This window comes from Coregonus lavaretus (assembly GCF_964263955.1).
Source record: "Coregonus lavaretus genome assembly, chromosome: 37".
Taxonomy (NCBI): Eukaryota; Metazoa; Chordata; class Actinopteri; order Salmoniformes; family Salmonidae; genus Coregonus; species Coregonus lavaretus.
In genome coordinates this window covers 24,466,452-24,483,291 of record NC_140024.1, presented here as the reverse complement: position 1 = coordinate 24,483,291, position 16,840 = coordinate 24,466,452, and the positions used below count along the sequence as shown (strand labels likewise).

Below are 16,840 nucleotides of genomic sequence, written 5' to 3'. Positions count from 1 at the left end.
CAGCTGTGTTACTGCTTGGCTGGAGCAAAAGCCTGCACCCACACCGGCCCTTTGCATATATCTTTGCCCACCCGTGAGCTAGGTCACTGTGGGGATGGGTCTGGTCAGTGTTACACAGTGCTATATATGTACCCGTTACCACCGGTACTTTAGAAAGAGCAAATATTGAGTTAGTGATCTGAGTTTGGTAAGGCACTGACTGACTGACAACTGAGCCCATGGTACCCATATTAATGAATTACTTTATATTGTTTAACTACCATCCTCATAAATGTAAAGAGAGAGTGAGGAGGGAGGGTGGGGGAGAGAGGCCTGAGGAGGGAGGGTGAGGGAAAGGGACCGACAGGGAGGGAGAGAGATGGAGATATCAAACTTGACCAGTAGATAGGGAGTGCGTTAGAGAGGTGGCTTTTTGTACTGTTGCAAAATGTTCTTTGTTTGGGTTCATCTGTGGAGTTGGTCATGTTTCAGCCTGTTGTAGCTAGTTCCTGGTGACTTGCCACCTCTTGCCTACATACCAGTCAGATTGAGAATGAGAAGTATGTAGATCTACCACATTGACCTAGAAACACACAGCCTACTACCGAGCTATATTTACATAATGCACTTTTAATTCCAAGCCAGAGGTCAGCAGGAAAAGGTCTTCAATAAGACAATGCTCACAGTTTCTTCAGTGTGACTTTGTTTACAGTTCACTCTTATGCCTGTTGCATAATACACTTATCCAAACACCCATCCCATGGCAATAAACTAATATAAATGCGGGTATTAATCAATCAATCAAATAACACATAAATATTCAGGTATTTGACCCCCCCCGTCCCCGTCCCCGTCCAGTCATGTGACGTGCTGCGGGCTCGGGGGCTGACTCAGCTGGCTTCGTCACGCAGCGGCGTCAGTTCGGAGTCGCACAATTATGAAAAAGCAACCTTCCGCTGGAGCTGCAGCTAGGGAAGATCTCACCAGCGACTACTGGACTTTCCTTCCAAGGCTAACAGAAAAGAACACCGCCGATAGATGGATAATAGCCTCGGAGAAGCTCTTCCTGAGTCTCAACGGTGAAGAGAATGGTACGAGATCCAACCAAAGTGCTTTTCAGCTGGGGTTTTTTGTCCAGGTAGAACGTTTCGAGGTAGAATGGGGGCTTCTAGAATGTCAGGTCGGCGGACCGAGCGAGCCAAAGTGGGAGAAATGAGTTGTTGGCAGTTCTTTACATGCTGCTTGTTTGTCTTTCAAGAAGATCATGATCAGTTGGTATCGCGTACTTGTGTTGGGTTATGTATCTAGAATAACGTTATATATGGTTCAGTGGCACCGACATCTGGGTAAAACATCTGGGCACCTTTACATTGGTAGTAAAAAGGCATCGGCCGAACGTTCGTTGAAATGCAAACTGCGGCTGGTTGAGTTCTGCAGATCCGCGATGCCGCAGCTAGGTAGTTAGCTATCTAACTAACTTTAGCATTACCATCCATCCACATTGGCGTTAGATGCTAACTAGCGAGCCAGCTCCATCTAGCTCTGTCTGCCAAGGGACTTGAGCACAAAGCGATGTGACTGCAGCGCCATGCCAACTCGTGCGTGCACTCGTGCGATGACTTGACAAAGTTGGATTCCAAGAAAAGGGGTGGAGATGACATTGTCCCCGCGAGACAGTACTGGTATCCAGCATTCAAAGCTTGCCTTTATTACTGTCTTGACTAGCTAGCAAATTAGCCTGCTAGTTTTCATTTTGCGGAAGTTATCAGAGATTGTGTCACTAACTCATACTATTGTTGTCTTTGTTATGGCAAGCTGTCACTAAACAATAGCTTAGCCAGCTACTTTAGCTGACGAATTTCTGTCTTTGATGATCCCTTCGGGGGTCTCGGGATTGTTCATCATCTAGCTAGCTAACCACCACTGAGTAGCATAGTTAGGCTATATGAAATCGTTAGAAGCTTGTCATCAGACCTCCTATAAGTCAGTTGAAAACACACCAGATTTTTTAAAGGCATCTCTCTTGAAGAGTTTCAGGCAACATAGGCTACTGTCAAGTCGCCGCCGACTCGCAGTTTGGCCACACAGACAGTCAGGCACTGCATGTGGCGTCACTAATTGTGCGCGGTGGTCATGGTTGTTATGCTGCTTTGTGTGAGCCTTTGTTGTAGTCCCCATGTGTTCACTGTCCAGCGGTTTACCAGGCCAGATGAATGCATGCAGGCTACAGGATATAGAACGGACACCAGCAAATGATCACCAGATTCAATAGAATACCAAAGAAACTGTAGCTCAGTTGGTAGAGCATGGCGCTTGCAACGCCAGGGTTGTGGTTTCGTTTTCCACCGGGGGCCAGTATGAAAATGTATGCACTCACTAACTGTAAGTCGCTCTGGATAAGAGCGTCTGCTAAATGACTAAAATGTAAATGTAAACAGAACATAATTGAATTAAACAATAGAACCACATAAGTACTACTTGCATCTGTTTTAGACTACAGGGGATCATTAGACCATGCACAATTTGAGTGTCAAACGCCTTTATAAAGCTCTGTCCATTCTATACTGAACAAAAATATAAACGCAAAATGTAAAGTGTTGGTCCCATGTTTCATGAGCTGAAATAAGAGATCCCAGAAGTGTTCCAGACACACAAAAAGCTAATTTCTCTAAAATGTTGTGCACAAATTTGTTAGTAAGCATTTCTCCTTTGCCAAGATAATCCATCCATCTGACAGGTGTGGTATATCAAGATGCTGATTAAACAGCATGATCATTACACAGGTGCACCTTGTGCTGGGGGACAATAAAAGGCCACACTAAAATGTGCAGTTTAGTCACACAACGCAATGCCACAGATGTCTAAAGTTTTGAGGGAGCGTTCAATTGGCATGCTGACTGCAGGAATGTCCACCAAAACTGTTGCCAGAGAATTTAATGTAAAATTCTCTACCATAAGCCGCCTCCAACGTTGTTTTAGAGAATTTGGCAGTATATCCAACCGGCCTCACAACCGTAGACCATGTGTATGGCGTCGTGTGGGCGAGTGGAGTGCCCCATGGTGGCATTGGGTTTATGCTATGGGTAGGCATAAGCTACGGACAATGACACAATTGCATTTTATCGATGGCAATTTGAATGCACAGAGATACTGTGACAAGTCCTGAGGCCCATTGTCATGCCATTCTTCTGCTGCCATCACCTCATGTTTCAGCATGATAATGCACAGCCCCATGTCGCAAGGATCTGTACACAATTCTTGGAAGTTGAAAATGTCCCAGTTCTTCCATGGCCTGCATACTTACCAGACATGTCACCCATTGAGCATGTTTGGGATGCTCTGGATTGACGTGTACGACAGCATGTTCCAGTTCCTGCCAATATCCAGCAACTTCGCACAGCCATTGAAGAGGGGTGGGACAACATTCGACAGGCCACAATCAACAGCCTGATCAACTCTATGCGAAGGAGATGTGTCGTGCTGCATGAGGCAAATGGTGGTCACACCAGATACTGACTGGTTTTCTGATCCACGCCCTTACCTTAAAAAAAAAAAAAGATATCTGTGACCAACTGATGCATATTTGTATTCTCAGTCATGTGAAATCCATAGATTAGGGCCTAATGCATTTATTTCAATTTACTGATTTCCATATATGAACTGTAACTCAGTAAAATCTTTGAAAATGTTGCATTTTATATTTTTGTTCAGTATAGTTTGAGTAAGGAGGACTTGATGATGATGATGGTGGTGGTGGCTGTGGGTTGATTACTGGGTGTAGGAAAACCAGTCCTGTCTAAACCTGTAATTTCCTTGATGGAGTGAGTGAATGTTATCATTTGTGTTCTCTCAGTTCTTCCTCCCTCTGCATCAGATGCAGGTTGTTGTAATGCTACTCCTTGTTCGTGGAATGGTCACAGAAGGTTCATGAATAATTCATTAGTATTACCTATGATGCATTGACACGCATTGCGATCACTTTCTACAAGACCTCTAAGTGCCTCTTAAATTTACATTTTTACATTTTAGTCATTTAGCAGACGCTCTTATCCAGAGCGACTTACAGTTAGTGAGTGCATTCATTTTTTCATACTGGCCCCCCGTGGGAAACGAACCCACAACCCTGGCGTTGCAAGTGTCATGCTCTACCAACTGAGCTACACGGGGCCACTAAATGGCACTATTTTCCCTATAAAGTGTACTACTTAGTAGTACACTATATAGGGAATAGGGTGCCATTGGGACACAGCCCTAGATTGTGGACATCAACCATGGGTTTTCTGTCAAACTTTCCCAGAAGAGCCTGGTTCTGCAAGATGTTTTTTTTTTTTTTTTAAGTCATTTAGCAGACACTCTCTTATCCAGATTGACTTACAGTGCATACGTTTTTCATACTGTTTTGGCCAGGCCAGGGCAGGTGTTGTGAAACTGCTCCTTGTTTCCCCCAGTCCCCTTTCAGCTTGTCACATGCCTCAGTTTACAGCCACTTAGCATGTTCTAGCAGTAGGGTGGTTTACCATAGCCCTGCTGCAGCCAGGCCAGCGCTGCAGAGATAGTCACACCTACTCAGCATGTCTAGGAGATCTACAAATCACTTTGCATCCCAAATAAATGCATTTAAAATATATGGGATCTGGACTAGAGAATCTGCACAGGAACTTGTGTAGGGCGAGTCCCCTCGAATGCACCCCCTGACTGCCAGTTTGCTAGAGGGCTGATCATGGACCAAAGGAGACTCCTACTGTATAGGACTCTGGTCTGTTCTATATACAGTAGCTACAGACTTATCACAGACACTGTTCGAGTGCATGCAGAGCGTGAGAGCAGTGATGCAGTATAGGATTGAAGGCAGCAGTGTGCTTGGGAAGTAGCAGTAGCATCAATAGCTGTCCCTCTCCTCCTGTTCTACCTTATTCACTGTGAGAGAAGAGTCTCTTCTATTCCACTACAATGCCTACAGGTGCTCCCTGGGAGTGGGAACTGAAGGCTCGTCACACTGCTGTCCCGTGACTTTTCACATGGCTCCACACTTGGCTTAGTTTATAGTTCACGTTTTATTTGTCACATGCACAGGTACAGTGAAATGCTTAACTTGCAAGCCCTACCCAACAGAGCATTATTCAATGTCAAAATAGTATAACTAATAGAAAATACACTAGAAATAAGAAATAAGGGAAATAGAAGAATGTACGTTTTATATACAGGGTCAGTGCCAGTACCAAATATACAATGTGCTTATATACAGGGTCAGTGCCAGTACCAAATATACAATGTGCAGGGATACTGGAGTAGTTAAGGTAGATATGTACATGTAGGCAGGGATTAGGAGAAAGGTAGTAGTAGTAGTAGTAGTGGTAGTGGTGGTAGTAGTGGTAGTGGTAGTGGTGGTAGTAGTGGTAGTGGTGGTAGTAGTAGTGGTAGTGGTGGTAGTAGTAGTAGTGGTGGTAGTAGTAGTGGTAGTAGTGGTAGTGGTAGTGGTGGTGGTGGTGGTGGCGTATGGCAGCAGGATAAGTGGTGGGTGCTAGAGTGTCAGTGTATGTGTGATAGGTGAATATACATGTAAACAGGAGTAATAGTGACCAGTAGCAGGATAAATACTAATGGTAATAGCAAACAATAATCAATAAACAGCAGCGTACTAATAAATCCAATCAATAATCATTTTAGCAGCCGAGTAGATGTGAGGGGGGTGTCGTGAGTGGTTAGAGACCTGTGGATGGGCATAGTCAGTGTGGATAGTCTGTGGGAGAGGGAGAGCAGTAGTTGTTAGCCATTTAACAGTCTTATGGCCAGGGACTACAAGCTGTTTGGGAGTCTGTTGGTCTGAGCCTTGATGCACCGGTACTGCCGGACAGGAGCATGGAGAACCATCCATGTCTCGGGTGGCTGGAGTCTTTGGCAATTTTTCGGGCCTTTCTCAGACACCGCCTGGCATGTACGTCCTGGATGGCTGGGAGCTCACCCCCAGTAATGCGCTAGGCTGTCTGCACCACCCTCTGTAGGGCCTTCCGTCTGCAGGTAATACAACCAGTCAGGATGCTCTCCATGGTGCAGCTGTAAACGTTTGTTTCAACCTCCTGAGAGAGAGAAGGCACTGCCGTGCCGCCTTCACCACTGTGCTGGGGTCAGAGGACCATATTAAGTCCTCAGTGATGTGGACACTGAGGAACTTGAAGCTCGTGACCCTCTCCACCGTGGCCCCGTCGATGTGGATGAGGGGTGGGCACCCGCCCCTGTTTCCTGTAGTCCACCATCAGCTCCTTGGTCTTGCTGACGTTGAGGGAGTTTAATCTACTTGAGGCAGCTACCCACAGCCAGCTATAGATACTTTTACAACATCATATCATGTTGTAGCTACAGTTAATATAAAGAACATTATCATGTGTGTAGTAGTAGGACTTATAACAACATTATTATGCCAGGTTGGTGGTCCATGCTGCTCTGTCATCGCTCGTCCATATATGTATATATTCTTAATTCCATTCCTTACTTAGGTTTGTGTGTATTGGGTATATGTTGTGAAATTGTTAGATATTACTGCACTGTCGAAGCTAGAAGCACAAGCATTTGGTAGTTTTTGCTTTAGGTATGAGATCAGTCATACTGACCTGAATCTCATCTTACTTTGCCAATGTCAATGTTTATTGACCTTCATTTATGCTGCCAAATGCCAGGCAATGTCAAATAAGACGATTGGAGTTGTATTACAACTCTGGGTCATTGAGGGCAGCAGTTTATATTGTTTTACGAAGAGCAGCGCAGACATTTATGGACATGTTTATGGTGGTGCCTACATTAAATGTTGATTTATTATGAACGCAGGAGAGTGATACTTCCCTTACAGTAGGCTCCACTGTGCAACTGTTACAGACTGTGCCAATACCTACTGGTGTAGGGTGAAGTTGGACTGTGCCAATACCTACTGGTGTAGGGTGAAGTTGGACTGTGCCAATACCTACTGGTGTAGGGTGAAGTTGGACTATGCCAATACCTACTGGTGTAGGGTGAAGTTGGACTGTGCCAATACCTACTGGTGTAGGGTGAAGTTGGACTGTGCCAATACCTACTGGTGTAGGGTGAAGTTGGACTGTGACAATACCTACTGGTGTAGGGTGAAGTTGGACTGTGCCAATACCTACTAGTGTAAGGGGAACTTGGACTGTGACAATACCTACTAGTGTAAGGGGAACTTGGACTGTACCACTACCTACTGGTGTAGGGTGAAGTAGGACTGTACCACTGTACCAGATTGTAAACTGTCATGGTCAAAACATATTAATGCAACAGTAGCTAAGATGGGGAGAGGTCTGTCCATAATAAAGTGCTGCTCTGCCTTCTTAACAACGCTGTCAACAAGGTAGGTCCTACAGGCCCTACCTCACTACTTTTATTTGTGAGAAGTATTGACATGTTGAATGCACAGAGCTGTCTGTTTAAACTACTAGTACACAGCTCAGACACCCATGCATACCACACAAGACATGCCACCAGAGGTCTCTTCACAGTCCCCAAGTCCAGAACAGACTATGGGAGGCGCACAGTACTACATAGAGCCATGACTACATGGAACTATTCCACATCAAGTAACTCAGGCAAGCAGTAAAATCAGATTTTAAAAAACGATACAAATACACCTTATGGAACAGCGGGGACTGTAAAGAGACACACACCGGCACAGACACACGCATACACACACACACACACACACACACACACAAACGATAACATGGATCTTGTATTGTGGAGTAGTGGCCTGAGGGCACACACTTAATGTGTTGTGAAATGTATTTTAATGTTTAAAAATTGTATTATAATGTATATTACTGCCTTCATTTAGCTAGACCCCAGGAAGGGTAGCTGCTGACTTGGCAGCAGCTAATGGGGATCCTTAATAAATACAAATACTGGTGTATGGTGAAGTTACCCCTAGACGCTAGTCTGGGGTCAGTTTTTTACATTTTCTTTCCCCCACTAATGGTTAAGGTTGGGATTGCATTGTTGGGAAGGTCCTGTAAGTAAGCATTAGTTAGTCTACACCTGTTGTGTACAAAGCATTTGACAAGTAACATTTGATTTAGATTTGATTGTGGGAGGGTAAGCTGATCCTAGATCTTCACTGAGGGGAAACTTCACCCCAGCGTGTACCTACTCTCTAGGTATCCTATTGTCTCTTGTGACATGCTAGTTACATAGGCCTACATGTTAACGTGTTTCAAATCGAGTAGCTGGCCACTAGTGCATGTGAGATTCAGTTCTGGGTTCCAAGCACAGGAGTCTGCTGAGGGGAGGACGGCTCATAATAATGGCTGGAATGGAGCAAATGGCATCAAACATGCAAACCATGTGTTTGATGTATTTGATACCATTCCACTTTATCTACTCCAGCCATTACTACGAGCCCGTCCTCCCCAATTAAGGTGCCACCAACCTCCTGTGATTCCAAGATGAGGTATTCTATCTACAGCATTCTAACTGCCTTGTGGGAGACTTGGTGCTGCTCTGACTCAGAGCTCTGAGGCAGATTAGTTGATTATTAGTATCTAGAGTTGTCAGGCACAAAGTTCACAACTGTCTGGTTCTTATAGGGCTTATCTACTGGGGATGTCTGACTGATGCTGGGATCAGGACAACTATACTGAACAAAAATATAAATGCAACATGCAACAATTTCAACGATTTTACTGAGTTACAGTTCATATAAGGAATTCAGTCAATTGAAATAAATTCATTAGTTCCTAATCTATGGATTTCACATGACTGGGCAGGGGCGCAGCCATGGGTGGGCCTGGAAGGGCATTGGCCCACCCACTGGGGAGCCAGGCCCAGCCAATCAGAATGAGTTTTTCCCCACAAAAGGGCTTTATTACAGACAGAAATACTCCTCAGTTTCATCAGCTGTCCGGGTGGCTGGTCTCAGACGATCCCGCAGGTGAAGAAGCCTGATGTGGAGGTCCTGGGCTGACGTGGTCACACATGGTCTGTAGTTGTGAGGCCGGTTGGTCGTACTGCCAAATTCTCTAAAACGTTGTTGGAGGCGGTTTATGGTAGAGAAATTAACATTAAATTCTCTGGCAACAGCTCTGGGGGACATTACTGCAGTCAGCATGCCAATTGCACGCTTCCTCAAAACTTTAGACATCTGTGGCATTGTGTTGTGTGTCAAAACTGCACATTTTAGAGTGGCCTTTTATTGCCCCCAGCACAAGGTGCACCTGTGTAATGATCATGCTGTTTAATCAGCTTCTTGATATGTGTGCACAAAATTAGAGAGAAATAAGCTTTTTGTGCGTATGAAAAATGTCTGGGATCTTTTATTTCAGCTCATGAAACATGGGACCAACACTTTACATCTTGTGTTTATATTTGTGTTCCGTTTAGTTTATTTGTCTTCCTCTCCTCTCTGTTATCTCCTTATCTCTCCCTTATGGTGTGTCCACCTAATCCTTCTGTCTTTGTGTTTAGTAGTAGTCTTCTTAATAATGCCTACTTAGAGGTGAGAAAGAGAGCGGTCTGTCTGTGTCTGCTACAGAGGAAAGGCCAGCACACAAAACACTTTGTGAGAGGTAGGCCTATTCACCTCTTAGAGGACAAAGGAAGTTGATTGAAGTATTTTCAATTTTCTTTATTGTTAAAAAAACACAGAGCATTTTTCAATCAACACTGGCCTTCTGAGGATGACTCAACAACACCTCTTTTACACTTAATTTTTGTTGTCATATAGCAGATGCTGTTATCCAGAGCGACTTACAGGAGTAATTAGGGTTAAGTACCTTGCTCAAGGGCACATCGACAGATCTTTCACATTGTCTGCTCTGGAATTTTAATCAGCGACCTTTCGGTTACTGGCCCAACGCTCTTAACCGCTAGGCTACATGCCTTTTACACCTTATCCTGCTTGACCCTGAGCTTCTCAGCTTGTCATACACCTTGCCTGGACCGCTAGCCTGGCAGGTGACAACAGTATAGACTTTCTCTTGTTATTAACACCCCAGCACCACTACTTCATGCTAATGTCCTCTCTCTCTCCCCCAGTGTATAGACTCATTATGAGTGTGAGAACAGGCTGGCTGGCCAGGTGTTATCAGGAATGATGTGAGTCAGTCAGGCATGTCGGGCCAGAGGAGTGAGAGAGGAGAGGTTAACTAGGGCTGCAGGCCAGGTCTGTGGTGTGCATTTAGCCACCTTTCTCTGTCACTGCCTTAGCCCGCCTACCTGAGAAACGGGTTGGAGAGAGGGTAGGAATTTGGGGGGTGGGGGGTGCTTGATGAAACTGACTCATGTTGTCAGAAGGTAAAGGGTTAACAGAGGTGTGTGTGTGTGTGTGTGTGTGTGTGTGTGTGTGTGCGTTTTATGATGGAAATGTGGGCTGGTTAATTTCCTACAGGAAGACTAAGTGGCCAAAAAGAGCCCTTCCTCTGTTTGGCAGAGAGAGAGGGAAGTACATCTCAGAAAGACAAAAATAATGGTGTTCCAAAAAAGGTCCAGTTGCCAGGACCACGAATACAAATTCCATCTAGACACCGTTGCCCTAGAGCACACAAAAAACTATACATACCTCGGCCTAAACATCAGCGCCACAGGTAACTTCCACAAAGCTGTGAACAATCTGAGAGACAAGGCAAGAAGGGCCTTCTATGCCATCAAAAGGAACATAAAATTCGACAACCCAATTAGGATCTGGCTAAAAATACTTGAATCAGTTATAGAACCCATTGCCCTTTATGGTTGTGAGGTCTGGGGTCCACTCACCAAACAAGAATTCACAAAATGGGACAAACACCAAATTGAGACTGCATGCAGAATATATCCTCAGTGTACAACGAAAAACACCAAATAATGCATGCAGAGCAGAATTATGCCGATATCCGCTAATTATCAAAATCCAGAAAAGAGCCATTAAATTCTACAACCACCTAAAAGGAAGCGATTCCCAAACCTTCCATAACAAAGCCATCACTTACAGAGAAATGAACCTGGAGAGCAAGCTGGTCCTGGGGCTCTGTTCACAAACACAAACAGAGCCCCAGGACAGCAACACAATTAGACCCAACCAAATCATGAGAAAACAAAAAGATAATTACTTGACACATTGGAAAGAATTTACAAAAAAAACAGAGCAAACTAGAATGCTATTTGGCCCTAAACAGAGAGTACACAGTGGCATAATACCTGGCCACTGTGACTGACCCCAAATGTAATGAAATCTTTGACTATGTATAGACTCAGTGAGCATAGCCTTGCTATTGAGAAAGGCCGCCTAAGGCAGACCTAGCTCTCAAGAGAAGACAGGCTATGTGCACACTGCCCACAAAATGAGGTGAAACTGAGCTGCACTTTCTAACTTCCTGCCAAATGTATGACCATATTAGAGACACATATTTCCCTCAGATTACACAGACCCATAAAGAATTAGAAAACAAATCCAATTTTGATAAACTCCCATATCTAATGGGTGAAATGCCACAGTGTGCAATCCCAGCAGCAATATTTGTGACCTGTTGCCACAAGAAAAGGGCAACCAGTGAAGAACAAACACCATTGTAAATATATTTATTTATTTTCCCTTTCGTATTGTAACTATTTGCACATTATTACAACACTGTATATAGACATAATATGACACTTGCAATGTCTTTATTCTTTTGGAACTTTTGTGTGTAATGTGTAATGTTTACTGTTAATTGTTTGTTTATTTCACTTTTGTTTATTATCTATTTCACCTGCTTTGGCAATGTAAACATGTTTCCCATGCCAATAAAGCCCCTTAAATTGAAATTGAGAGAGAGACCTGCCTGTGTAATTGGCAGAGAATGAAAGCTGGAGAGGGAAATGTAGAGACCTGCTAGTATAGTTGGTAGAGAATGAAAGTGAGGGAGGGAGAATGAGAGGTAGAGAGAGAGAGAGATGTGTCTGTGTTCCTGGCTGGGGCTTTAAAGTGCATCTTAAGTGAGTCTTTTGTTGCCTGACATTCTCAGGTGCCATGGTTACAGGTCAGCGGGGACCAAAGCCTCTCTAACAACCCTCTGTTAACACTAACTATCAGACCACCTGAATGAGATGTCCTGTGTTCATTATCTGAAGCATTCAAATCTCCTCCTGTTGTTACCATAATATCACCGTCCTATTGAAGATAGTTTTACCATAATGAATAGGACTGGGAACTGCCAGGGACTCACGATACAATATTATTTTACATTTACATTTTTAGTCATTTAGCAGACGCTCTTATCCAGAGCGACTTACATGAGCAATTAGGGTTAAGTGCCTTGCTCAAGGGCACATCGACAGATTTTTCACCTAGTCGGCTCGGGGATTAGAACCAGCGACCTTTCGGTTACTGGCACAACGCTCTTAACCACTAAGCTATACTTAGGTGCCAATACGATATGAATTGCGATTGTCACGATTCTCTGTGTGTGTGTGTGTGTGTGTGTGTGTGTGTGTATATATGTATATATATATATAACACATATGGAATCATGTAGTAACTAAAAAAGTGTTAAATAAATCAAAATATATTTTATATTTGAGATTCTTCAAAGTAGTCACCCTTTGCCTTGATGACAGCTTTGCACACTCTTGGCATTCTCTCAACCAGCTTCATGAGGTAGTCACCTGGAATGCATTTCAATTAACAGGTGTGCCTTCTTACAAGTTAATTTGTGGAATTTCTTTCCTTAATGCTTTTTAGCCAATCAGTTGTGTTGTGACAAGGTAGGGGGGTATACAAAAGATAGCCCTATTTGGTAAAAGACCAAGGCCATATTATGGCAAGAACAGCTCAAATAAGCTAAGAGAAACGACAGTCCATCATTACTTTAAGACATGAAGGTCAGTCAATACGGAACATTTCAAAAACTTTGAAAGTTTCTTCAAGTGCCATTGCAACAACCATCAAGCGCTATGATGAAACTGGCTCTCATGAGGACCGCCACAGGAATGGAAGACCCAGAGTTACCTCTGCTGCAGAGGATAAGTTCATTAGAGTTACCAGCCTCAGAAATTGCAGCCCAAATAAATGTTTCACAGAGTTCAAGTCAGACACATCTCAACATCAACTGTTCAGAGGGGACTGTGTGAATCAGACCTTCATGGTCGAATTGCTGCAAAGAAACCACTACTGAAGGACACCAAAAAGATGAAGAGACCTGCTCGGGCCAAGAAACATGAGCAATGGACATTAGACCGGTGGAAATGTGTCCTTTGGTCTGGAGTCCAAATTGGAGATTTTTGATTCCAAACGGCGTGTCCAACCGGCGTGAGACACGGTGTGGGTGAACGGATGATCTCCGCATGTGTAGTTCCCACCGTAAAGCATGGAGGAGGAGGAGGTGTTATGGTGTGGGTGCTTTGCTGGTGACACTGTCTGTGATTGTATTTAGAATTCAAGGCTACCAGAGCATTCTGCAACGATACGCCAACCCATCTGGATTGGGCTTAGTGGGACTATCATTTGTTTTTCAACAGGACAATGACCGAACACACCTCCAGGCTGTGTAAGGGCTATTTTACCAAGAAGAGTGATGGAGTGCTGCATCCGATGACCTGGCCTCCACAATCCCCCGACCTCAACCCAATCTGAGATGGTTTGGGATGAGTCAGATGACTGAGTGAAGGAAAAGCAGCCAACAAGTGCTCAGCATATGTGGGAACTACTTCAAGACTGTTGGAAAAGCATTCCAGGTGAAGCTGGTTGAGAGAATGCCAAGAGTGTGCAAAGCTGTCATCAAGGCAAAAGGTGGCTATTTGAAGTGTGTGTGTGTGTATATATATATATATATATATATATATATATATATATATATATATATATATATATATATATATATATATATATACATACATACATACATACATACATACATACATACATACATACATACATACATACATACATACATACATACATACATACATACATACATACATACATACATACATACATACATACATACATACATACATACAGTGGGGAAAAAAAGTATTTAGTCAGCCACCAATTGTGCAAGTTCTCCCACTTAAAAAGATGAGAGAGGCCTGTAATTTTCATCATAGGTACACGTCAACTATGACAGACAAATTGAGGAAAAAAAATCCAGAAAATCACATTGTAGGATATTTTATGAATTTATTTGCAAATTATGGTGGAAAATAAGTATTTGGTCAATAACAAAAGTTTCTCAATACTTTGTTATATATATATCTTGCAATAAAATGCAAATTAATTACTTAAAAATCATACAATGTGATTTTCTGGATATTTGTTTTAGATTCCGTCTCTCACAGTTGAAGTGTACCTATGATAAAAATTACAGACCTCTACATGCTTTGTAAGTAGGAAAACCTGCAAAATCGGCAGTGTATCAAATACTTGTTCTCCCCACTGTATATATATAATTTTTTTTACACCATTACTTGGAGTCAAATATCTATATAATATTGCGACATGTAACTGTATTGATTTTTTTCCCCCATCACTAATAATGAACAGAGAGAGCCTTGTGAAACCAGCCTGATCTCGCGATAGCTCACATTCTGTTTCACTTCACGTCGAAACGTGAACGTAGCGGACAGTCTGCTTGACCAGGCTAGAACAGATTTGAATAGCAGTAATGCCAATGAGCAGAGAGTTGGGCCTAGTTTCAGTGGGAAGTGAGTCTCTCCCAGTGACTATTAGTTGTCTGGTGGTAAGCCTGCCATTATAGATGGTCTTACCAAGTCGTCCTGAAGGTACCTAACCTGTGGTCCCTGTGTATATAGCGGAGGTGGTTGGTTGAGTGAACTATTCTCACGTGACGAGTGAGGCTGTGCGTCTCAGCAGGTGGTCTGAAGAAGATATAAATTACTGAGGCCTCTACAATCCTGCCCCTCTTCTCTCTCTCTCTTGTAATAAGCAGTGTGTCTCAGACACATTCATCAGCCCTCTGAGTGTCTCTGTCTTACAGATTAACTCCTATTCACAGTTAGAGTAACACAGGAGGTTTCTCTCTGCTGCTCACTGATCGCTCAGCTTTTAACAGACACGGATTCACAATATGCCATCACCTTTTAGACTTTGAGACCTGAGCTATTATGTGGTGAGAGAGAGGAAGATCTAGAGTTAGAGATGGTATCTGTGGAGATCTGTTGAGGCTGCGGTGCTGGTCTGCGGTGCTGGTGTGGTCTGGTGTAGTTGTTTGGTCAGGAGATGCGTGAAGTTTCTTTGGTATGTTCCTGTACTCAGCCCTTAAACACTACCGCGATGAAGATGAAGAAGACTTCCAGGTAGACAACCTGTTTTATCATTGTTTTATAACTTCTGTTGTTCTAGAAGTTCTGTTCTAGCAGTTTTGCTGCTGTGTTAGAACTTCCATTTGACCTTTGTTCTAGAACTTCAGTTCTTCTACCTCTGTTTCTAAAACATCTGTTGTCCGAACACTGTTTCTAGCTGGTATGTTCTTTCACTGTGGGACAACAACAGGACTACTAGGCCACTTCAAACCTTGTCCTTCCCAGTGTTGCGTAATCTCAGCTCTTTGCCAGTAAACCACTGTACCCAGTACCTCTCTGAGTTAGGAGGAGGTGAAGAATTTCAGGCTGTTTCTTTGTGAAGGGAAGGATTATTGGTGGTAATCGTCTGTGAGGCCCTGCGAGGTTTAGAACCAGGAACAAAAAGGTATCGGAACGACGGAACCCTGGAAATTAATTGAAAATTCTTCTGACATAAAGCCCTCGCTGGACGCTCGGACGCCTGTCTCAGGAGGGAGAGAGTTTGTGGTTGTGAACAGACCGCTGCTGTTCACACACACACTGCTGTCCCCTTGGCAGCACTAGCAGCTCTGGTTTAAAACACAGCAGGATTTAGTCTGATTACATTTATTAGTTTATCAATCAGAACACTGAGCCTCCTGGATTATGGGGTCGCTAGGAGCTCCTGGCTGGCCATTGTAGTTTGGGGGGAGCTAGGCTCTGTGGTTACTGGTTAGTTACCACAGCAAACATTGATTGGACTGCCTTTAACTGTGAAAATATTATCTTGTATACTTTTGTGTTGACTTGAGTTCAAATTGTAAATATGTTTGTTGAATGTTCAGGGTAAGTCAATTAAGCAATCAAGTAGTCCAACTACAGGCCCGTTTGAACTGTACATTGGCCGATGGGTTCCCTACTATAGCGATCTCAGATATAGGGATCCGATGTGTAACGTTGTGATTCATTATATTTCTGTCTCCTTCTCTCTCCACAGTCCCAGAAATCCTGGATAGAAAGCACTTTCACCAAGAGGGAATGTGTCCACATTCTTCCAGTGTCAAAAGACCCCCACAGGTATGTACTGTGTGCGTGTATGTGTGTGTGTCTGTCTGTGTGTTTCACATGTATCTCCCTCCCTCCCTCCATCCTTGAGTGTTTATTACCTGCACGGTGGGGTTAGTACACTGTAATTACAGTGAGTGTGTCAGTAAAGGCCAGAAGGTGAAACTTAACCACTACTGTAGTAAGTAAGATTTGGTGTTCGGCCAGGGTGTAGCCCAACAACTAGGTTAACCTCCAACAGTGAGTCAGTCAGTCATCAGGCAGTCAGCCAGCCAAGGGCGTAACTTTGTGTTGGATATTGAAGGGGTCAGGGTCAATGGGTTCCGGTGTCAACACCCCTCTACCGGGGGCTTGGCCCCCCGGGATATATTTTTATTGCTGTGAAATTGTTATTTCTGGTGAATTTCTAAGGGAAAATGCATCTAAAAATGTCCTGATAATGTGGTCAATATACCCCAATCACAACTGAAAAAACAATATTTTTCTATATTACTTTAAACTGTGTTCCTACTCTTAACAGTTCAGAATGCCACCACCACACCCATTCTTTAACTTCATTTAAATGTCA

General features: G+C 43.5%; 1 protein-coding gene across 1 annotated transcript in view; it reads left to right on the top strand.

Moving 5' to 3' along the window:
* Nucleotides 1-931: 931 nt before the first annotated feature.
* LOC311111121 (transient receptor potential cation channel subfamily M member 7-like) overlaps nucleotides 932-16,840 on the top strand; it is a 72,529-nt gene continuing 56,620 nt past the window's right edge. Inside the window, exons 1-2 of the mRNA XM_084153807.1 lie at nucleotides 932-1,070; nucleotides 16,205-16,284. Of these exons, the coding sequence (XP_084009933.1) occupies nucleotides 1,068-1,070; nucleotides 16,205-16,284 (83 nt within the window). The 5' untranslated portion in view covers nucleotides 932-1,067. The remainder of the gene's footprint in view (nucleotides 1,071-16,204; nucleotides 16,285-16,840) is intronic.